Consider the following 23,531-nt stretch of genomic DNA (forward strand, 5'->3'; position numbering starts at 1 on the left):
GCTGCAGCCAGGGCTTACAGGATCTTGGGCAAGTCCCTTTTCTCAGTCTCCTAGTTTTTGCCTATAAAAGGAAGTGGGTGTGGTGATCCTTAGAATTCTTTCTGGTTCTAGGATTGTAGGATTCTTTATGTTGACATTCATAGTAGTACGGAAACTTTTTTGTTTTTGTTGTTTCTTGTGAGTGCTGAAGTTTACCCACACGTGTACTCTCAGAGTATTCCTAGGTATCTGTGGATATACTTTCAAGTAATGTTCTTTACTGTGTAGTTCTGTTTAGAGGAGGAGATTAAGTGGTCTACATCTGTGATTATTGTGTATGTTTGTGCAGATACTTACACCTGTTTTTCATCCTCTCTACCGCAAATGAATTTCGTTTGTAAATTTGAATGATTATGGAATAAGTGACCGTAACTGGATATATCCCTGGAAAGGGACATTTAGCCTTTTTACATGGATTTTTAACATGAAACTCCATTGGATAATCTTGTTCTCTCCAAAGCTGGGAAGGTTGTCATTGCGGTTTACTATATGAAAAAATTCTTGTCCGGAGATTTTTTTTAAAAAAGGGTGGGAGCGCTAGGAACTCATTTCCTGTATCTAATGAACATACTGATTTCCTCCTGTTCAGTTCTAGGGATGCACATAGAACTGGCCCCTGCTCCCATGTCAGACACAGGAGCAGTGAGATGAACTCTCATAGAGGTCACAGTAGTTTTTATGAGAATACTCACACAATATCTGTGTTCAAAATGCCAGCATGGTGGGCTTGGCACTAACATCAGCTCACCTGCCTCTCCAGATTCCTGTCATTTCCCTTCACTCAGGTAACGTGGACCCTGTTAATATTCTCAACAATTGCTGGGTTTCCCTTTCGGCCACCATGTGGGGACAAAACCGAAAGTGATTTCTCAGGTTAAAGTGCAGAAACTCGTGGCTCTCCGGTATTTGTCCACTGCAGATGTATATGCACAAATCTTTAAGGGATATATCTCAAGTGTAGCTGTTCAATTGATAATGTGAGGTAAAAGGATTTCAAATTAGTTCCATCTTTAGTCAGTTTGGGGGGAGATTTAAAGTATTTAGTCCTGTAGCACTGAGGATAAGAACGATGTTTTATATTACACAACTGTGATTATTTATTTTTCTGAAGTATTTACTTTTGTGGATCTGAGCTCAGACTACCCAGCACTCACACTGAAGAGTTCCTTCCATACCCTGTCATCTTTTTCTGCTAAACCTTGTGGTGACCTAAGATTTCAACACATGTTCAATACGCATGCTGTTAATCCTTCCCTAAATTCATGATGACTTTTTAGGAGAAAGTATTTCTTTGCATCTGACTTCAATCTTTAATGCTTAACCTTCAAGTGTTCTACACATACAAGGTACTGTTACTTTGTTATTGTCGGTAAAGCCAGAGACCTTAAAATAATGGATTCAGTGACCACTGTGTCCCTCTCCAGCACCCTCCACTGATGGATGTGTAAGGAAGTCCAGAGAGCTAATATGACTTGCCAGGAAACCTAGGACACAGGTACTTGAGACTTGTCTGAGAGCTCTTCCTACTAAGGTGTGAGATATGGTCATTAAGAATTACCTGGTTCAATAAAATGCATACATTTTTTTTAAGGGCTGACATAATAAAGGCTAAAATCATGTAAATACATACTAGGTGGTTCCTAGATGATTAATTTCCAGTTGCTCTGAGACTACTCCCCTTCTCAGAAGTCATGAGGCTAAACAGAATTTCTCTTTTTATGTTCCCATTAGGTGTCCCCTGCACATACAAAAAAGGATCCGTTCGTATATCTAATGGAAATAAAATATGGACACTGAAGCTCTCTCATAATATTTCAAATAAGACTCCACTTGTCCTCCTTCATGGTTTTGGAGGAGGTCTTGGACTCTGGGCACTGAATTTTGGCGATCTTTGCACCAATAGACCTGTCTATGCTTTTGACCTACTGGGCTTTGGACGAAGTAGTCGACCCAGATTTGACAGTGATGCAGAAGAAGTGGAGAATCAGTTTGTGGAATCCATTGAAGAGTGGCGATGTGCCCTTGGACTGGACAAAATGATCTTGCTTGGACACAACCTAGGTGGGTTCCTGGCTGCTGCTTACTCACTGAAGTACCCATCCAGGTGAGTGGGGGTGTCAGAAGAGAGGCACCCAAGCATCCGTTTCCAGTTCCCCTCTTTGGTGGTGGTTGGTGTCTGATCCTTCGAAAACAGACATTCTCTTAAAGGACCCTGTAGATCAAACAGCCACAGCTGATGGCCAGTTTAGTAGCAGAAATAATATTGTCAGGTTTTCCTGTTATATCTGCTATGTAGGAGGCTTGTAAAAGGACTTTTTATTTATTAGAATGTACACAATTTAAGCCACAAGTAAAAACTGTTGTGTTGTTACTATTTACTTAGACCTATGGATCCAGCAGGCTTTTCCTAGCCTTTTCTAGGTTTCAGGAAGCAGCAGTAAGAAACCAGAGAAATTAGAACACATAGGCTCTCATGCTGTCTTTATGGCTTAGAGGAAATCACTTAACTCTAAATTTTAGTTTCCTCATCTCTAAGGTACAGAAAATATACCCACATTATATCTTGTAGCATTTTTATTCTACTGTGCCCTAACCTTTATTGCTATAGAATTTTTCAGGGTCATTAAATTAATGATTGTTTACTTCAGAATCTTTGTAGCATCTCCGCCTTCCTTTACTGTATTTTCTTATGCTGTTTCCTATTATTTGTGTTGCTAATCTGAGAGGAGGTCACATTGGAGTGCTCAGAAAATAGAAGCAGAGCTCATTTTTGTTCTGTTCATCTTTTTGGAAAGAAAACAAAAAATTGTCAGCATTTTTGTGCCGCCAGTGTATTTTTCCACTGGAGTAGTGGACTAATCCAGAATTGTGACCGACTTTGACACTGAGGTCTGTGAATGGGATGACGGTCCTTTTCAGAGGCGGGGGTGCACGTGTCGGGCCGTCCCATGGCAGAACTGTGGGTGTCCTGTTCACACAGCACAGTCCTCTCTGCGCTGGAGGGTAGAGCAGTCTTGTCACCAGGCAGGTCTGTGCTTTCAAAAGAAATCCAGATTTCCTTCTTCTAGTTGGCTTTTTGGGAATTATTGTCTTTTATCAAGTCCTACTCACAGTGATAAACAACTACCTGTGTTTGTGGGGAAGGAGCGATTACTCTTCTGGTATAATGCAACATGGTTGTCTGTGGAGGTTGGGCTTCCTCTGTTTCTGGTCAGGTATTTATTTTGTTTTTATCGGAGTGGAATTACTTTACAGTGTTGTGTTAGTTTCTCCTGTACGATAGTGTGAATCAGCTCTGTGTACACATGGATCTCCTCCCTTTTGAGTCTCCTCCCCAGCCCAGCCCGCCCCCACGCCTCTGGGTCATCACAGCGCCCTGCGCCGAGCTGCCTGTGCTGCATAGAGGCTTCCCGCCAGCTGTCTGTTCTACGCATGGTCAGTGCTGCCCTCTCAGCTCATCCCACCCTCTCCTTTCCCTCCGTGTCCACAAGTCCATTCTTCTTGTCAGGGATTAATTATGTCTATCTTGTGGTACTTATTCCCTGGAGGTGGGACATGGCACTCCGTGGGCCAGACTCTGGTCATGAAACTGTACGTCACAGGTTCCTGACCCTTCAAGGCTATCTGCCGTTTAGATCACTTGGTGAGATTTTCATTTGCAGTTGGGAACTGCTCTAAAGAAATAAGATACTTCAGTGATTTAGAAGGGAATAACCACTTGAACACCGTCTATAAAAGAGAATAAGGGAGCAGAACAAATATGTAAAATAAAGCCAGTGATCCCTGCATTGAACCGACTATGTTTTAGAAAATGATTCTTGAACGTTTGTGCCTAATAAATCTGAACTACTGTGTGAGGACCAAGAACCACTAAGTATTAGCAGTGGATGAATGAGAGAACGCTTGAAATAATTAGCATGTTTAAATTGGCTGCTTGCTGCTAAATATTGAGTGAAACTCTACAGAATGTGTTGGATATGAAGGCCTATATTTTTTACTGCATAAAAATTGAATCTTGAAACACAAGTTGATTTCAAAATAACAAGGTTCTTTGGGTTTTCAGAGATCCCAAGTCATGAGTGAAGGCCAGTGTTGTTTTTTTCTTATTACTATTAATGGTCCCGACTTGTGTTAATTTCTTACCTTACAGAAAATTTTCCTCCTCCATCCTGACCAAGCAACTTCATTCAAATTTACATAGGAGATCTGATGTTATGGCTAACTGAACAATTCAGCAGATTCACAGATCCAGACATAGTTAAACACAACTGATGGCCACCTACATGTGTTCATAATTATAGCAAGCTCACAGTCAGTGAGGTTTAGCATTAGGTGTTTCTTCAAGTTTCACTCATACTAAACATATGGGTGGTCGTCAGGGTCACCATCTGGGTGACCTGAGAGGTTTTACCTGAGCCAGAAAAGCTGCTGGGTGGCATATACATATTTCCTCTGGTGCAGTAGCGTAGTCTGTTTTGTATTGTAAGGAACTACCTACTCTAAATGTCACTTATCCAACTTTAACTTGATCCAAGTACCTTTTTAAAAACTTTTGTTTAGAATTATTTTGAGAGAGAGGTACAGAGATTCCTTATGTAATCCCTGTTCCTACATGTGCACAGCCTCCCCTACAAGGACCATTTTTATTACACTGTCATGAGTTTAAAATAAATCTTTGCATTTCAGAAAGACTTTGGTGGGAGGGTGAGAGGAGGGGGAAAATGGTCTAATAGAGATCAAATGAAATTCAGTTAATTTCCTTCACTCACTGTGCAGCTTGTCTTTTTTTTTTTTTTGAGTAGACTTTGAGAATACCACTTTCTGCTTTGCTGCCTCAGGTATGACAAATATAGTTTTCATCATTTTTCTCCTAAGAGAACCACAGCTCTTTAACTGCTGTTGTTTCTATGCATGGAGGAAAAATCCACAAAGGCACCATTTTTTTTTTTACTTACTTGGACTTAAGTCCCAATCTATACATATTAACCCTGTCTTTTATGGGCAGCCCCATTCTTTCATTCTTGGTTTATTTTTATAGGACGGTTTGGGGAGAAGAGTAAAAATTCCTAGTTTAAAGTACTTGTTTAGGAAGAATTCCAATAATACAGAACAAGTAAAAACTGATTTTTTCCCGTTTTTGGTACATTAGGTCAACCTGTGCACTTGATCTCTATGAGCAGCAGAGTGCCTTTGTCCGTAAAAGTTGTCCTACCTTGTGGCAGTGACCCCGTATATTTCCCAGATTCTTGATACTGATTATTAAGAATCAGTACTCAATGATTCAGCAATTGTGATACTTGATGTAAAAATACCTGGCTGAACCCCCCATTGAAATGCCAGTGTTGAATGAACCACCCTAACATTATAATCTAGCAGGTTGTGTGTGTTTAAATAATGTTGAGTGACTTCATGTGCCTGTAAGCCTTACAGTACATTGAGGGGAGAGACAGAAATTACCTCGTGAGTAGCATGCGAGTTGTGAGATCTCCTGATGAATACCTGGCCCTGTCTCAGGGTCCATTATGGTACTCCAAAGAGGTACAACTGGAGCTGCCGGGGAGGTCTCAAAGGAAAGTAGCAGGAGAGCATTCTAGGCAGTAGGGACAGAAATCGCAAAGGGCCTGTGCTAGGGGGACACCTGGGCCATTCTGGAAAAGCAGTGCGGTGGATGGGCAGAGAAGTTATGAACTGATTAATAGATTATTCCATATGGAGGCACATACCCCATGTTCCTTCCCCCAAAATGACCTTTGTTCATCTCGGTTCTCATACCATGATGTGTAATAGTTAGACAGGTTGCCTGTGATTTTACTTGTAGATGGGTGTGCTGTATTACAAGCAGGAACCACTCACTGGGTGAGGTGTCCTGGGCTGCCATGCTCCACCACAAAATCTTCTTCATCAAGCAGTGTCTGATCACCGCAAAAGGCCACAGAGGGAGAGTAAACCAGCAGAAATAGCCAAAGATCCCATCTCCTTTCTTACATCTGTGTGTTCCTTTTTAATTTGCTTTTACTTCTGGCTCCTGCCGCTCAGGATTCCATGGGCTTCTCCGGTGGCTCAGTGGTAAAGAATTCACCTGCCAAGTGGCAGAGATCCAGGAGATGTGGGTTTGATCCCTGGGTCAGGAAGATCCCCTGGAGGAGGAAACAGCAGCCTGCTCCATTCTTGGCTAGAAAATCCCATGGACAGAGGAGTGTGGCAGGCTGCAGTCCACGGGGTTGCAAAAAGTTGGACATGACTTAGCAACTAAACAACAACAACTCAGGATCCTGTACAAAGACAGTCTGTTTTTTATAGGTATTTGTTATAAACTAAGGAAAAGGACACTATGAGAACTTCTATTAACTTAGAAAGTGTTTAGCAAAGAGATCATTCCAAGTCACAACCAAATAGGTTACATCTGGTCTTTTTCACTCAAAGGTTTTTAGATCATCTTGCTTTTGATCTTGCCTGGCTATCTCCTGACCATGTGGAGCTGGGCTGAGAGTTTCTTATTGGTTCCTCTTGAGATGAAAGACTGACTGTTCTACTTGACCCAGTTAGGGGTATTTAAGTTCATTGTTCTGTGCTCCATCCTCCCCTCAGTAGCTTGGAACTAATGGGAAATACCTGGGGCTAACTTCATCTCAAGAATGTCTCATTTGTTTACTGACTTCTTTCTAGTCCTTTTCCTTGCTCCTTAGTAGGTCCTGTAAACTCCTTTGTACATTTTGGTTCTGGGTCTGGCTGTTTTGTTGTATTATTACTGGCTGGTGGCTTACTTTATGTCACATGAATATCTGGTTTGTATAGCCTTGTTGGCCTTTAGGCTTAGCCCTTATATGAGCATGTTGAAGCAGGTGTTATCTACTTCTTAGGCCTGGAGGCTGTAATCTGGTCATCATCTTCAGACTCAAGACCTACTGTAATGACTAAGCTGGAGAAGAATGCTTCTTTATGTTTTGAAACCCATGAACTGTTCTCTTGTTCCTGCTTTGCTGGTTCTTTGTTTTTCTTGTAGTTTTCATTAGTCTCTGAATCTCGATAAAGATGTCTGATAAGCTGACTCACATGCTATCTGGCTAGACCCATTCTTTAAGCCTAGATGTGAACTGACAATCCCATCAAGCTGTCCTCTCTGGGATATTAGAAGGTGGGTTCTGGATTACTATATGAGTTTGGATTCCAGGTAGAGCAATGGTAAAGAATCCACTTGCCAGTGCAGGACACGGGAGACACAGGTTCGATCCCTGCGTCGGGGAGATCCCCTGGAGACGGAAATGGCAACCCACTCCAGTATTCTTGCCTGGAGAGTCCCATGGACAGAAGAGCTGGCCGGGCTACAGTTCTTGGGGTTGCAAAGAGTCGGATGCGACTAAGTGACTGAGCGCGCGCGCACGCGCACACACACGCGCACACACACACACACACACACACACATTAGAAGTAAATAATTCCTGTCAAATGAGTCACAAAGTACATCTCAGCTTTCTTCTTAGGTCATGAGATGAAAGATGGGGCTGAGTAGTCTCCAAGAGTCCATGGAGCTCTATGCTCTGGGTCTGTTCTCTGAAGCTTTCTGTCTGAGAAAATGCTGTCATAGCAAAGTACTCTTTACTAACTAATCTGTGCTGACAAAAGTACTAAAACTTTTTATTATTTATGTATTTGTTCTGGCTTTTCTGGATCTTGGCCGCTGTGCGGGCTTTTCTGTAGTTGCAGCGAGCAGGAGGTACTCTCTGGTTGCAGTGTGTGGGCTTCTCGTTGCAGTGGCTTCTCTTCTTGGAGCACAGGCTGTAGGCACACGGGCTCAGTAGTTGCGGCACACAGGCTTTGTTGCTCCATGGCATGTGGAATCTTCCCCGACCAGGGATCGAACCCATGTCCCCTGCATTGACAGGTGAATTGTTCAGCACTGGACCACCAGGGAAGTCCGGAAACAATAAAACTTTTTACATTGGGAATAATAACTATCTGTTCCCATATTCTGGTTTCTTTACCTTTCTATTTCAATTGTGACTTAGGAAAGGGACTTCAGAATCAATGTCAGTTCATCCTTGGGAGATCTTTGCTGGCATTTCTTGGCTGTTTTGGCTACAGTTGAATATTGTTTTATGTCAGAATATTTCTGTTTTGTTGAGGATCTTGATGATGTGTAGTACTGTGTTGCAATCATGAAGACGTGGTTCTGGTTTTCCCTCATCGGAAAGATGCTTCATTAGATGGAAAAATTAAAACTAGGGTGCTGTGAGGCAATTTGATATGGGTTTGAACTGAAGCTATTCTATCTCTTTAATCAGTAAAGAAGAAAATTAGGAAAGAATTAGGAACAGAATCTCACACCAGGATGTCATGATGTTATGGGTAGGGTACATGTGTTCCTGTTCATCAAACTGAAATCCCAAACTAGGGGGTATATTTTCGGCCCATAGTGTTACTTATTTTCATGTTTGTGAAAAGTTCATTCAAAGTCCTTTTGCTTTGAAGTCCTAATGCTTCTTAAACTTGTAGAATGATTTGGTTCATAGGAATTAATTATTGTTGGTGCCTGAAGTTATTTTATGAGTGTAATATTAATCTCCAGTCATTTCTGAAGTGTCAACCTTGAGGTATATGGAACCATATCATTTGCCAGAGTGTAGCTTAAACAACAAATGCTGTCTTTTCTTGATTCTCAAGAATAGCTACAGTTATCATATACCCTTTCACACATCCATCATCCATTATTATCTACATTTAGATGGATTAAATATGAAGCCCTCTTTCTACCAGACACCTCTCAAATCCTACCAGATCTCATCAGTTCACATATAATAAGAGGAGGATGTAACCTGTTCAGTCCTGAGTTTTCCCTTCAATGCCAGGTGTTTGAAGGAGGTTCGTTCTGCCTTTATAAATCGTGTAAGTTCTTCGTAGTCCTGGGGTGAATTTGCCGATGATCTTTAGTCTGTTCTTTCCCGTACAGGGTTAGTCATCTCATTTTAGTGGAGCCTTGGGGTTTTCCTGAACGACCAGACCTTGCTGATCAGGAGCGACCAATCCCAGTTTGGATCAGAGCCTTGGGAGCAGCGCTGACTCCCTTTAACCCTTTAGCTGGCCTCAGGATTGCAGGGCCCTTTGGTGAGTACTTTTATGTCTGTAGCCTGTGTGTGCGTGTGTGCTCAGTTGTGTCCCCGTTTGTGACCCCACCCGCCCGGCTCCTCCGTCCATGGGATTCTCCCGGCGAGAAGACTGGAGTGGGTTGCCATTTCCTTCTCCAGGGGATCCTCCCGACCCAGAGATCAAACCGCATCTCTCGCATCTCCTGCATTGGCAGTGGATTCTTTACCACTGTGCCGCCCGGAATGCCACATATCTGTGTCCTGGGAGAGCAAAATGTTTATAGAGAACAGCAGAGGTGTACTTGCTGATTACCATGGTTAGTTAAAATCTTGAAAACAAAAACAAACCTTACTTTTTCTCCTTATTTAAAAACTACCAGTCAATGCCTAAAGACGACTGAAACCAGGCTCCTCTCCTTAAAGAGGAATCGTTATATGGTAAACATTACAGATTATTAGCAGGCAGAGGACATGGAAAATGCTAAGGCTGAGGTTAGGCGACCTTGAACATTCTGAAAAAGGCCATGCCAGCAGTGTGGTAGTGTATCTACTAGCCCGGGGCATGGGAGGAGGTGATCTGTTGGGGCCTGTAACCAGCTGACGATATCCAGCTGACAGGTTACAAAGCGAGACCTAATCTACCTGGGATAACAACCATCACTCAGATTCCTTTTTTGCCCCATAATGTTAGTGTTCAGAAGATAAAGTCATTCTTTCCTACAAAGATTTGGGGGAAGTCTCTGATTTAAGTTCATTTCACTCTTGACTCCTCTTTCTCAGCCTCACTCACCTCGTTGTCACAGATGGTGACTGTCTGCACCTCTGCCTTTCCCTCTTATGGCTTGTGTCAGTGAGAAAGGCTTTAGGCTGGAAGTGACAGAAGACCTCAGCTGCCTAAAGCAGAAGGCCTTTTATTGTTTTCTTAACAGTCTGGAGGCAGGTGGTTTTACCATTTTTTTCTAGAAGCTGGCTCCTTGGTGAAAGGTTCTGGGTCTACGTATGTGATTCTCTTGACCTTTTACCTCACAGTTCAGTGGTTGCTGTTACAGAAGTGTCAGCTCATCAAGCAGCTCTATGGACAAGAGGAAGAGAAAGCATAAGGCTCTATGTCGGGGAAGAAGGTCTCCCCTGGGAGCCCAAGCAGGCTTCCCCATGTGTCTCTGCCCACTCCTGATGTTCGTCCATCAACCAAGAAGAAGACTTTTCTGTGACTAATCAGTCATCCTTCATTTATTTCCAAGGGTTTGAATGAGGGACCTGCTTTCCTGGGCACGTTGCTGCCTAATTGACACACAGAAGTCAGGTTCCCTTAGTAGGAAAAGAAGATTGGCGTGGTGGATGGGTGAGGGTGTGGCAGTAACTTTTGCATAGGTGGCTGTAGACTCTGCCACCCTATGCCCAGGCCCAGCCCCTCCTGTCCCAGTGCCATCCCTTTGGGGTGTGGAGAGCAGCGGGACGCAGGAATGAGAAGAGGGCATAGAGACTGAATTGGTGACCACGCCACATCCCCTCAGTACTGATGTAGATAACCTCTCTTCACCAGGCCAGTTCAGTTCAGTTGCTCAGTCATGTCCAACTCTTTGCAACCCCATGGACTGTACAAACCAGTCTTCCCTGTCCATCACCAGCTCCTGGAGCCTACTCAAACTCATGTCCATCGCGTCGGTGATGCCGTCCAACCATCTCATCCTCTGTCATCCCCTTCTCCTCTCGCCTTCAATCTTTCCCAGCATCAGGGTCTTTTCCAGTGACTTGGTTCTTCACATCAGGTGGCCAAAGTATTGGAGTTTCAGCTTCAGCATCAGTCCTTCCAATGAACATTCAGGACTGATTTCCTTTAGGATGGACTGGTTGGATCTCCTTGCAGTCCAAAGGACTCTCAAGAGTCTTCACCAACACCACAGTTCAAGAGCATCAGTTCTTTGGCACTCAGCTTTCTTTGTAGTCCAATTCTCACATCCATATGTGACTACTGGAAAAACCATAGCCTTGACTGGATGGACCTTTGTTGGCAAAGTAATGTCTCTGCTTCTTAGTATGGTGTCTAGGTTGGTCATAGCTTTTCTTACAAGGAGCAAGTGTCTTTTAATTTCATGGCTGCAGTCACCATCTGTAGTGATTTTAGAACCCCCCAAAATAAAGTCTGTCACTGTTTCCATTGTTTCCCAGTCTGTTTGCCATGAAATAATGGGACTGGATGCCATGATCTTAGTTTTCTGAATGTTGAGTTTTAAGCCAACTTTTTCACTCTCCTCTTTCACTTTCATCAAGAGGTTTTTTAGTTTTTCTTCACTTTCTGCCATAAGGGTAATGTCATCTTCATATCTAAGGTTATTGATATTTCTCCCTGCAATCTTGATTCTAGCTTGTGCTTCTTCCAGCCCAGCATTTCGCATGATGTACTCTGCATATAAGTTAAATAAGCAGAGTGACAGTATAGAGCCTTTATGTATTCCTTTCCTGATTTGGAACTAGTCTGTTGTTCCATGTCCAGTTATAACTGTTGCTTATTGACCTGCATACCAATTTCTTAGGAGGCAGGTCAGGTGGTCTGGTATTCCCCTCTCTTAGAAGAATTTTCCACAGTTTGTTGTGATCCACACAGTCAAGGCTTTGGCGTAGTCAATAAAGCAGAAGTACATGTTTTTATGGAACTCTTTTGCTTTTTTGATGATCCAGCTACTCTACAGGTAGCAATAATGTGGAAAGTAAAGGATGAGAGGAAATCAGGAGATAATGATGGGGAAGGGAAAGGCCGAGGAGGGACCTTTAAAGCCATGCCCTCTGCCTCCCATTGGTGCTCACACAGGGTGGTGAGGGTGGTATAGAATGTCTCCTGCGTCATGAGAATCTTTGGTGGAGCTGTGTGGTTCCTTCAGAGAGTCAGGTGAAGGAAGCAAGTAAGACCTTGCTACAGTAACGGGCAGTCGTAGCAGAGAGGGAAACCAGTCAGTCCTTGGGCCCTAGAAGGGAAAACAGTGACTTGATAAAATGTTCCTACTCTTCTTCCTCTTTCCTCTGGGGGCCCTGCCCCTGCCTCTCACCTCAGGGCTGGGACTATGGGAGCCACTGTGGATGACCTTAGTGGGCAGTACTGCTAGTGTTCCAAGAAGAAAGTCTGAATGCATTTTCCCAAGAAATATTTATATCCCAGTTCACTTCATTTGGCTTCCCTTGTGGCTCAGATGGTAAAGAATCTGCCTGAAATGCAAGAGACCCGGGTTCAATCCCTGGGTCAGGAAGATGATCTGAAAACAAAAATGGCGACCCACTCCAGTATTCTTGGACAGAGGAGCCTGGAGGGCTGCAGCCATGGGGTTGCAGAGCCGGACACAACTGAGTGACTTTCACTTCACTTTACCTCATTTGGATGCTAATGTGTTGTAAATGTGGAAAAGATATAAATTATTAAGTTAATTTTATGGTATGCCTTGTCATATTCACCTGCCTTGTTTAATAGAATTTATTTTCCTACAAAAACAAGTCTTAGGCAACTGTTTTTGACCTCCTGAAGCATATCTGTAAGTCAGTATATGACAGTCTTTCATTCTTATTTTAATCTTTCCTTAGGGAACTTGAGAGCAATTTCTAGGATCTGTGCTTTTTTGAAACTAAAATGCATATTTGAACACATGCATAATATAGCATTTAATATTTATTATAGAAGCAAACACTGAAATCTTCTCTTGTTTAGTATCATTTAGTGACTCAATCATGTCTGACTTTTTGCAACCCCATGAACTATAGACAGCCAGGCTTCTCTATCCTTGGGGTTTCCCAGGAAAAAATACTGGAGTGAGTTGCCATTTCCTTCTCCAGGGGAATCTTCCTGACCCAGGGATCAAATCTGCGTCTCTTGCACTGGCAGGCAGATTCTTTTTTTTTTTTTTTCCCTGAGCCACCAGGGAAGCCCCAAAGTCTTCTCTGCTAATATATAAACTAATTACAACTTAAAATGTTTGTTTTCTATTACATAGGTTTAAGTCTGGTACAGCGTTTAAGGCCTGATTTCAAACGCAAGTATTCTTCAATGTTTGAAGATGATACAGTGACAGAATACATCTACCACTGTAATGTCCAGACTCCGAGGTAAGGGTCTCGATTCTAAATTTACTGTGTTTGTGTTTTAGACTTTTCTTTTTTGAAAATGTGTGAACAGTCCAGGAGATACTTATCAGTATGTAAATGACTCAGTTTTAAAGGACAAGTAGTTCTTAATTTATTCATCTATTCGTGGAGGACCTGTGATGTAGAACACTGTACTAGAGTCTGATGAGAGACTGAAAAGTCAGATGTACTTTCTTCCCTTAAGGTGCCCATGGACAAGTTGAGGGAAGTCTTGGTCTTGGGTGTCTTGTTAAGGTGACCAGAGTTGAGAGATCATAAAGAATTTCAAATAAAACAGTGTTCTCAAATTGAGTATGAATGTTGTACAAAAAAGGAGCTCTGGTGTAAACAAAAGTAAATGGTCTTCTATACCATAGATCTTCTTAGAACCATTTATTATGCCAAAGGGTTTTAAATCTCCCAGGCGTGTGGCAGAGACAGGGCAGCCTTTTCAAGTTCGTTTGCTGTTGGCACCCCTCTGTACACAGCACCTCTTCAGTCCTGTGCATCAGCCTGAGAAACACTGAGAGGGGAGAGGGAGTGGGAAGGCTGTTAATTTTGACAATGATTAGGGGAGAGAGCACAGTAGCTAGAGGAAGCAAGAGAGCCAAGCAAAGGTATAGGTTATTAAAAAAAAAAAAAAGACTTCTAGATGTCATATACAAGGTATGAGTGGAGAGAATGGAGCTTGAAAGTCTTGAGGAGCTAGGAGGAGCCCCGAAGCCAGAGCCTAGAGTTGGCAGGCAGAGGATCGAGAACGGAGTGTGATGGTGAGAGCTCTGGTTTCTGTTATGTGTTCTGTACCAGGATTGTTGAAGGAGTTTATCAGACATGTGGTGTCTGAACCCTGTCTCTGAGACTGATTGAGCAGTTCTGGGCTGCATCTTTACCAAACACTTCTGATGATTCCAGTAGAGGTGGGCCATAGACTATACTTTAAAATGTAAAAATGGTTACTCATCCTTTCTAAGATCCAGATTTGCATGAAAGGCTGAGAGGTGAAATGCATAAATAGCTCCTTCACTCTCTTTTTCTTTGCCTCTCTCACTTCTCTCAGGGCTTCTCTGGTGGCTCAGATGGTAAAGAATCTGCCGCCAGTGCAGGAAATCTGGGTTCAATCCCTGGGTCAGGAAGATCCCCTGGAGAAGGGAAATGAGAACCAACTTCAGTATTCTTTCCTGGGAAATCCCATGGACAGAGGAGTCTGGCGGGCTACCTTCCATGGGGTTGCAAAGAGTCAGACACAGCTGAGCAACTAATACCACTTCTCTCAAAGAACATGTACACCTAGTTTATTAGAAAGATTGAGGCCATGAGAGAACTGGAGGTATAGCTGTAGCTTCCTTTTTTTTTTTTTTTTTTTTTTTTTTTTATAAAGTAGGTTGTAGGTTGTCTGCCAAAGGGAAGGGAGGCTGGAGAGGTTTGGAGTCCGCAAGTGATTGATGTTTTGTGGCTCACCAGGCACTTGACTTGGGTGGATTAGGTCTGAACACTTGACTGACTTGTCCCAGCAATTGTCAGTGGCCTGTTCCGGGGAACTCATCTGTGTGTCTGCGTGGTCTCACTGTTTTGTTCTTCACCTGCTCACATTTCACAATCACGTGTGCCCGTGTAGGCCTAGTTTGTGGCCTGTCCTGTGGTGGCACTTGAATTCACAAGTATGCCTCGTACCACAAAGAGAGCAGAGAAGTGACCACAGAATGGATCTGTCTGAGGAGTTTGCCAGATGTTCTGTATTCTTTTATGTGACGGTCAGTCAGGTGTGGCCCACACGAGAAGACATAGGAGAGGCTCGAGAGAACAGAGTTTCGTATACTCACGGTTCCTGAGGCGGAGTCACTGAGGAAGGCTCACAGAAGATGCAGCAGGTTTTGATCAGGTGGTAGAAGACAGGTGTGAGGGGAACTCCAGGCAGGAACCTTTACTGGGTTTTGCGGGAGAGGCAGACAGCGCAGGGTGGGCAGCGTAGGATGGACTGTTTAAACTATTTCAGCAGGCTCTAAGATATCCAGGTGGTTTCCAGTTTGGCACCTGGTCCTGGGATGACTAAGGCAGAGGAACATCACCTCCTGGGATGTGCAGGCCAAACAGAAGAGGCGCAGCTCCATGTTAGTTAGTTTGCATATAAAGGGGTGGTCCCAGCTGAGTCCTTTGGTATCTCTAAAAATAAGTTAACCCCAAGAGGCAGTCTCTTCCCAGCCAGAGCGATTTTTAGGGGGATTTCCCTGACAGTCCATTGGCTAAGACTGCACACTCCCAATACAGGGGGCTCAGGTTCTATCCCCAGCCAAGGAGCTAGATCCCACTTGCCACAACTAAAGATACCAAATGCTGCAGCAAAGATTGAAGATCCCACATGCTGCAACGAAGACCCAGTGCATCCAAATAAATAAATATATGTTTGTTTTTTAAAAAAAGATTTTCAAAGGTGTCAAACATCATAATATGCGGAAAATTAAAAATATGTAACAGTTCACAAAGAATACTTAATCTGAATTTGTTCTTATCTTGGTGTTGATGTTGCCATTGTAGGTAAAAAGCTGTTGTCATGAACCTGTGGAAAAGCTGCCTTGTGACTAAGTTAGAGTGGAAAAAAACAAACAAACATATTTCCACTCTCCCCAAAGGAAATTTGATAATTTTATGATAGGGACTTAGGGTCACATGTTTTGATTTGGAGGAGGATCATTTTTTGTAAGAGTTTTTTTTAGAGGTGAAAACATCCTTGTTTATCTAACAAAAAAAGTATATCTTCTGTGAGGCTTGTTCCTTACACTTCCTAGTAAATTATTTTCTGTGCAAGCTGCAGTCTTTCTTAAATGGGGGAGAATCTGAATATATGAGCGTGTTTTAATAGAGGTGAGAGTGTGATGTGCGCTCTTCCCCAGAATCATGCATGTGATTCTTCTCTCTTTAAGTGGTGAGACTGCATTCAAAAACATGACTATCCCTTACGGATGGGCAAAAAGGCCAATGCTCCAGCGAATTGGCAAAATGCACCCTGACATTCCGGTTTCCGTGATCTTCGGTGCCCGATCCTGCATAGATGGCAATTCTGGCACCAGCATCCAGTCACTACGACCACAGTCATACGTGAAGACGATAGTAAGTGTGTGGTGTAGTTTTGGTTCTCAGTTGCTTGTGAAGTCTGTTGTATTACCTTTGCTTTCATTGAGCTCTCCGGTCATCCCTGCGCCTTCACATCGAAGCTGTACCTGCAGTCTTGGTCAGAGACCTGTAGTCGTCTGTGATGGGGCAGGGTTTGATCCAAACAAATCTTTGTGTCCAGACAGCAAATCGCCATTCTTGGGGCCTTGTCTGTCCTGGAGCCACAGCATCTCTGAGGTGGGAGAGACCAAACCAGGGACAGACAGGCCCAATAGCATCTCTACCACCTCCCAAAGCAGCACATTCTCACCTTGGGCAGTGTTTCCGTTGGCCCTACTGTTAGAGATCAACCTAGAATGTTATTTTTGCATCTTAAAACTTTAGTACGATTCACTGAATTTTCTCTTTATTCTCAGATCCTTTATTTAATCAAGTATACACTAGTCACTGCGGATTAGTATTGCTTTTTCTTTCCTGTTTCTCATGTATAGCTGTTGTCAGTTTCATTGCTAAGTGTCTTTAAGGGTGTAAAAGCATTCTTAAATGCTTTTACTCGCTGACCACCTGACCGCTTTTGGTTTCCTAGGCCATTCTTGGAGCAGGCCATTATGTGTATGCAGATCAGCCGGAAGACTTCAACCAGAAGGTGAAGGAGATCTGTGACACCGTGGACTGAGCACACCGCAGATGATGTGGGAAAGCCACGCGGCCGACAGGCTCCTCAGCAGTGATTTGCCGTCTGTGACGCAGAGGAAGGAATCTGACGCAAGAGCCAGGCAGTCTTCCTGACTGTACTTTGCACATGTTTTCTTTATGAAGCTGCTCACACATTTAGACCATTTAGTGCCTTCTAGAGGAATGACTTCCCCTTGTCCTACACAAAATCAAAATATACAAGAGTCTCCAAATCCAGTAACTGTAATAAAAGTTTATTTGTCCCTCTGCCATACTGAAAAACTGTAATTTTTCAACTGAAATTTTTATTTCTATCTAACTTTGCTAGGTCTGGTACTTTTTATATTGCCAATTTTAACAAGTGATTTTCTGAGTTTATATACTGTAAAGGTGCACTTTATTTTCCTTGCTTATATATACCATTTCTAATAACTGATAGAGTTACTCAAAATTCAGTGTGTTTTTATGTTAAAAACTTGTCATTTTGTTAGAATATGTCACTTCATTTTTGAAATGGAGTGTTGAGACAGGGTTCTGGTTAGGAAGATGGCAACTGATTTCTAGTATTGATTTCTCTGAGTATTTCATCTACTGAAAAACCTTAACTAAAAGTCTCTCCTTTTTTCCCCCATTGATACTGTTATTCTTTTCTGTGAGCTAGGATGCAGCAGAAGGAACAGATTCCCTCACTGAGGGGACATTAAGGCTATTACCTTCCAGTAAGCCAATCATACATTTTCATCTAACTCTTACAGATGGGTGCTAAAACTGGATTATATTTTTACCACTAAAATATAAAATTGGTGGTGCCATTATGTCTCATGGCACCAGAAGTCAGCTAATATTGGTTGGTTTTTTTGGGGAAGAGTTTTGTGTTGATTAAATAACTTACATACTTGAAGTTATATGACAAAAGTTCTGTAAGGTTGGTTGAACTATGCAACAGTAACTACCATCAAGTGTAGCACTTTCTTGCTATGTTACTACAAGGGATGCTTCTCTGAAACTGTGAAAAAGCTCCACGTGGTACCTGGCTACTACTGAGAAGACCCTCTGCAAAAGGAAATGGCAGAGGGTGGTCACCAGCAAGGCATCTTAGCCTTCTGTTTTGCTTCACGTTGCTGGTCTAGGAAAAATATGGTTATGTAAATAAAAATGGTGAACTAGAGCAAACAATGACTTCATGGTTTTGATTGTTGTATTCAATTAGTAAAGTTTTAGCTGTTAGGAAATGAAAGGTGGTTATTACTGTTGATAAACTGTGAGGAAGACCAGTTGTTCTGTTTTCAACATTATCTTCCCATACAAAAAAAAACAAATTTTACTGAAGCACAGCAAATAGCTTCCCAATGAGCAGTTTGTGTCTCTGTTTTGGGATGGACTAGGTTAGGAGACGGAGAAGGCAATGGCACCCCACTCCAGTACTCTTGCCTGGAAAATCCCATGGACGGAGGAGCCTGGTAGGCTGCAGTCCATGGGATTGCTAAGAGTCAGACACAACTGAGCGACTTCACTTTCACTTTTCACTTACATGCATTGGAGAAGGAAGTGGCAACCCACTCTAGTGTTCTTGCCTGGAGAATCCCAGGGACGGGGGAGCCTGGTGGGCTTCTGTCTGTGGGGTCGCACAGAGTCGGACATGACTGAAGTGACTTAGCAGCAGCAGCAGCAGGTTAGGACAGAAGGTAATAGGAGAGCTAACCCTAGCCTGGGGAATGAAAGTAGTGTTTACTTTTTAGATTTAGAACTATTAATGGTGCAAATAATATGGGTTATTTCGGTATTTTTATTTGATAAATTCTCCAGTCTCTGTTAATTTTCCTTTGCTGGATGAATGGCAGTTTTCAATTGTCCAAGAAGGTTTCTGCACAGGAAATGTGGTCTTAACCCTTAGAGGGAAGTTACCAGGTTCACTTAGTAGATGGGGCCTCTGGCCACTGATGTTCCAAGTGATTTAGGGAAAAGATGTACCCAAATGTCAACTGGGACTTGTCTTCCTATCGACTGATTTTGCTTTCTTTGAAAATTGTTGTCATAATTCTTTTTTTAAAGGCTAATTTTACCTTGGGCTCTTGCGTATGTCATTTTGTGAAGATTGAGCTAGCACAAAAGTTCACAATCCTTGAGTTCCTGAAAATACCGTGGGTCCTAAATGTTTTCTTTTCTTAAAAGAATCTATTTGAGCTTTGACCTTTGCTACATCATGCACAAGGTACCTTATTTTACAGAAAAAAAAATGTGACTGTGTTAGTTACAGTAGGACCAGTGTGTGTTTTCTTGCCTTTGGTATGGCCCTGTTGGTTTATACTAGTTATCATAGGACCATGGATGTAGTGAGTGTTGAGGAACACTTGTCTACATTCTTCCCTTGCAGGCCTCCCCTTGTGGCTCAGCTGGTAAAGAGCCCAGGTTGGATGCATGAGACAAGTGCTCGGGCCTGGTGCACTGGGAAGACCCAGAGGGATCGGGTAGAGAGGGAGGTGGGTGGGGGAGGATCGGGTGGGGAATACATGTAAATCCATGGCTGATTCGTGTCAATGTATGACAAAAACCACTACAATATTGTAAAGTAATTAGCCTCCAACTAATAAAAATAAATGGAAGAAAAAAAAAAAAGAATCCACCTGCGATGTGGGAAACCTGGTTTCGATCCCTGGGTTGGGAAAATCCCCTGGAGAAGGGAATGGATGCCCACTCTAGTATTCTGGCTTGCAAAGAGTCGGACACAACTGAGCAACTTTCACTTCACTAGTGTCTGCATTCTAAGGGAAGGCTGTTCCATCCCCAGCTTTACCTGTATCCATGTGTCCACTAGTATGATATCTGTTTTCTTCTAAAACTAATTTTACAACAAACAAACTCTAGTTTGAGTTGGTTTTAGAATATCATCTAGAAGTATTTTTGAAATTTCTTCATTCATATACATCATATTTATATTTAAAGGGCACACTAAATTCTAGTTAAATAAGAAGTTTTTTCCTACATAAAGGTATTGTAAAGAGTAAACTGTAATAGCCAGAAGAACTCAAGAAAAGAACAGTGCAGAAGGAGGGATAACTCTACTAGATATTATATCACACTATAAACAATGGAGGAAAAGTCCAGGAATTTATTGTATGATAAAGGAATCATCTTATTGGTGGAGAAAAAGACTTTCAAAAGGGATGTTGAGACAAATGTCATTAACTATATGGAAGATAATAAAATTGAATCCATTTCTCATACTGTACAGAAGGATAAAATCCGAATGGATTAGAGACCCAATTGTAAAAATGAAACCTAAATAGCTGGAAGAAAACATACCTGAATTCCTTTGTGACCTGAAAGTGGGGAAAACATTCCTGTGGCTGAAAATCCAGGAACAATAAAAGGAGGAATTTATATCTTTAATGAAAGAGTTTTGGATGGCCAAAAAAAGCAAAGTTAAAAGTAAATAATAAAGTGGCAAAAAATATTTGCAGCATTTATCACAACGGGCTGATATAATCCTAATACATAAAGAATTTCTAAACTTTGAAAAGAACCAGAAAGAATGGGCAAAAAGATATGGACAGCTCACAGAAAATAAAACACAAATAAATAGCTCTTAAACATATGAAGATACACATAAAAAGAGAAATGCAAGTTAAAACCACCAAGATAACCTTTCTTCCCTGTTGAATTGCAAAAAGTGCAAGTTATACAGTGCACTCTGTTAGTGAAACAGTGTGGAAACAGGCACTCCAAACTGTACCAATTCCTGTGGGTGGAATTTGTTAAAAACTCTCAAAATTAAAAATGAGTTTATCCCTCAACCTTACAGTCTCACTTCTAAGTATCTGGTGTACTGGTAAAAATATGAGTTGGTGTACAAGTAAAGATCTTCATGGCAGTGCTATTTATAACAGCTAAAGAGTGGAAGTCACCCAAATGTCCATGTAGAAGGGATCGGTGGAAGAAACATGGTGGATTCATACAGTGGAATACTGCACAGCTGTTTTTAAAAAAAAAATGAGGGAGCATCTTTAGGAGGAAGAGAGAGAAAGCTTCAGAACCACCCACCCTTCCCCTGACCTCCAACAGAGACTCATCTCAGTTGGTCTCTAGTTTTATTTTTAAGGATTCTGCTGTTGAATGCCTGAAAAGGGTGGTGAGATGGCCTTCAGGTTGTACCGACTTTGCTAGCATTGCTAACCAATTGTTTCAGGCTCTGAAAATACAGTCTTGAACTTCTGCCCCTTCCCTCCCCCAAAAAATGCTGTCCTGGAGTCATCTTCAGAGAAGAGGAAGTGAAAATGAAGAGCAGGAGGTTGTGTTACCTGATTGTGTAAGAAAGGATGAGACAAATGAAAAAATAAACATGTATTTGCATCTTTTTTTTTTTTAAGGCAATGGTAGGATTAGTTACACTAATAACGAAGAAATCAGTTCTCTTGGTAGGGTGGGGGGGGCGTGTGGGGGTGTGGTGGTAAGGGGTAGGGAGCTGGCCAGAGGTGGCCCCTAGAACTGTACCTTGTTTTATACTTTTTACTTTGGAACCCAGTCAGTGTTTTCTGTCATTTAAAAAAATCAACTTTTAAAATGAAAACTTAGGGAATTTCCTGGTGGTCCAGTGGTTAGGACCTGGTGCTCTCACTGCTGTGAACCTGGGTTTGATCCCTGGTCAGGGAATGAAGATCCGCAAGCCTCGGGGGGACCCCCCAAAAAAAACAGCTAAAACTTAACTATCTATGAAGTTGGTGGTGTAACCACACATAGAAGAATTACTTCAAGCAATTACAAAGACCAACATTTTTTTTTTTTAATTTTTATTAGTTGGAGGCTAATTACTTTACATCATTACAGTAGTTTTTGTTATACATTGATATGAATTAGCCATGGATTTACATGTACTCCCCATCCCAGTCCCCCCTCCCACCTCCCTCTCCACCCGATCCCTCTGGGTCTTCCCAGTGCACCAGGCCCGAGCACTTGTCTCATGCACCCAACCTGAGCTGGTTATCCGTTTCACCCTAGATAATATACATGTTTCAATGCTGTTCTCCTGAAACATCCCACCCTCTCCTTCTCCCAGAGTCCACAAGTCTGTTCCATACATCTGAGTCTCTTTTTCTGTTTTGCATATAGGGTTATCGTTACCATCTTTCTAAAGTCCATATATATGTGTTAGTATACTGTAATGGTCTTTATCTTTCTGGCTTACTTCGCTCTGTATAATGGGCTCCAGTTTCATCCATCTCATTAGAACTGATTCAAATGAATTCTTTTTAATGGCTGAGTAGTATTCCATGGTGTATATGTACCACAGCTTCCTCATCCATTCGTCTGCTGATGGGCATCTGGGTTGCTTCCATGTCCTGGCTATTATAAACAGTGCTGCGATGAACATTGGGGTGCATGTGGCTCTTTCAGATCTGGTTTCCTTGGTGTGTATGCCCAGAAGTGGGATTGCTGGGTCATATGGCAGTTCTATTTCCAGCTTTTTAAGAAATCTCCACACTGTTTTCCATAGTGGCTGTACTAATTTGCATTCCCACCAACAGTGTAAGAGGGTTCCCTTTTCTCCACACCCTCTCCAGCATTTATTGCTTGTAGACTTTTGGATAGCAGCCATCCTGACTGGCGTGTAATGGTACCTCATTGTGGTTTTGATTTGCATTTCTCTGATAATGAGTGATGTTGAGCATCTTTTCATGTGTTTGTTAGCCATCTGTATGTCTTCCTTGGAGAAATTTCTGTTGAGTTCTTTGGCCCATTTTTGGATTGGGTCATTTATTTTTCTGGAGTTGAGCTGGAGGAGTTGCTTGTATATTTTTGAGATTAATCCTTTGTCTGTTGCTTCATTTGCTATTATTTTCTCCCAATCTGAGGGCTGAAAGACCAACATTTTGTTTGCACTTTCCTAATGGAATATATCCTATAAACTTAAGAACTACAGAACTGCATTTAGTATTTTTATTTTCAGCAGTGATATTGGTATTGTCCTTCTAAAACTGTGTATTTACATGTGATAAAGCAAATATTATGTCAAAGGAATTAAGGGCCAAGGTTTTTGTACAAGAGAGGAAGAGATACAAGAATAAAATCAAGTAAAAACCCTGTAATTATATTTTTTACTGAAAATACCAGCAAAATACAGTGATCTATTTTTATCTTCCTAAGAAATGCATATTGCATACCTTTACCCATTGAAAATGCCTGGAAGCAATCAGAATCCAGGAGCAAGGCATATCATAGCACCAGAACTGTCCCATTAAAAGGGGCAGGGAAGACTCAAGGTGAGGTTGGACTATCTTGTGTCTGAAAGCAAGGAAGCAGTAAGCATAAGGTGATGTCAAAAGGACCCAGGAGCCAACTATAAGGAGCTTCCATTGGCCAAAGATGGAACAATTTGAGCAGCAAAAAAAAGTAACAGTTGACATGAATCTGTAAAAATCTGTGAGGTCATAATAATCTATTAGTCATCTTTGGAGACTACTAGTGTACCAACTTAGTATTTTGAAAACTGTTGACTGGAAAAATGAAGTATTTATCCTGACA

The 23,531-nt window shown here is 42.0% G+C and overlaps 1 protein-coding gene across 2 annotated transcripts in view; it reads left to right on the top strand.

The window, feature by feature from the left end:
• The window catches only part of ABHD5 (abhydrolase domain containing 5, lysophosphatidic acid acyltransferase), a 39,916-nt gene extending 21,728 nt beyond the window's left edge, over nucleotides 1-18,188 (top strand). For both annotated transcript variants that reach the window (XM_020905395.2, XM_020905396.2), the window contains exons 3-7: nucleotides 1,771-2,143; nucleotides 8,987-9,141; nucleotides 13,100-13,211; nucleotides 16,148-16,334; nucleotides 16,924-18,188. In XM_020905395.2, coding sequence (XP_020761054.1) covers nucleotides 1,771-2,143; nucleotides 8,987-9,141; nucleotides 13,100-13,211; nucleotides 16,148-16,334; nucleotides 16,924-17,013 — 917 coding nt within the window. In that variant the 3' untranslated portion in view covers nucleotides 17,014-18,188. The remainder of the gene's footprint in view (nucleotides 1-1,770; nucleotides 2,144-8,986; nucleotides 9,142-13,099; nucleotides 13,212-16,147; nucleotides 16,335-16,923) is intronic.
• Nucleotides 18,189-23,531: the final 5,343 nt, after the last annotated feature.

Source organism: Odocoileus virginianus, chromosome 26 (assembly GCF_023699985.2).
Source record: "Odocoileus virginianus isolate 20LAN1187 ecotype Illinois chromosome 26, Ovbor_1.2, whole genome shotgun sequence".
NCBI lineage: Eukaryota > Metazoa > Chordata > Mammalia > Artiodactyla > Cervidae > Odocoileus > Odocoileus virginianus.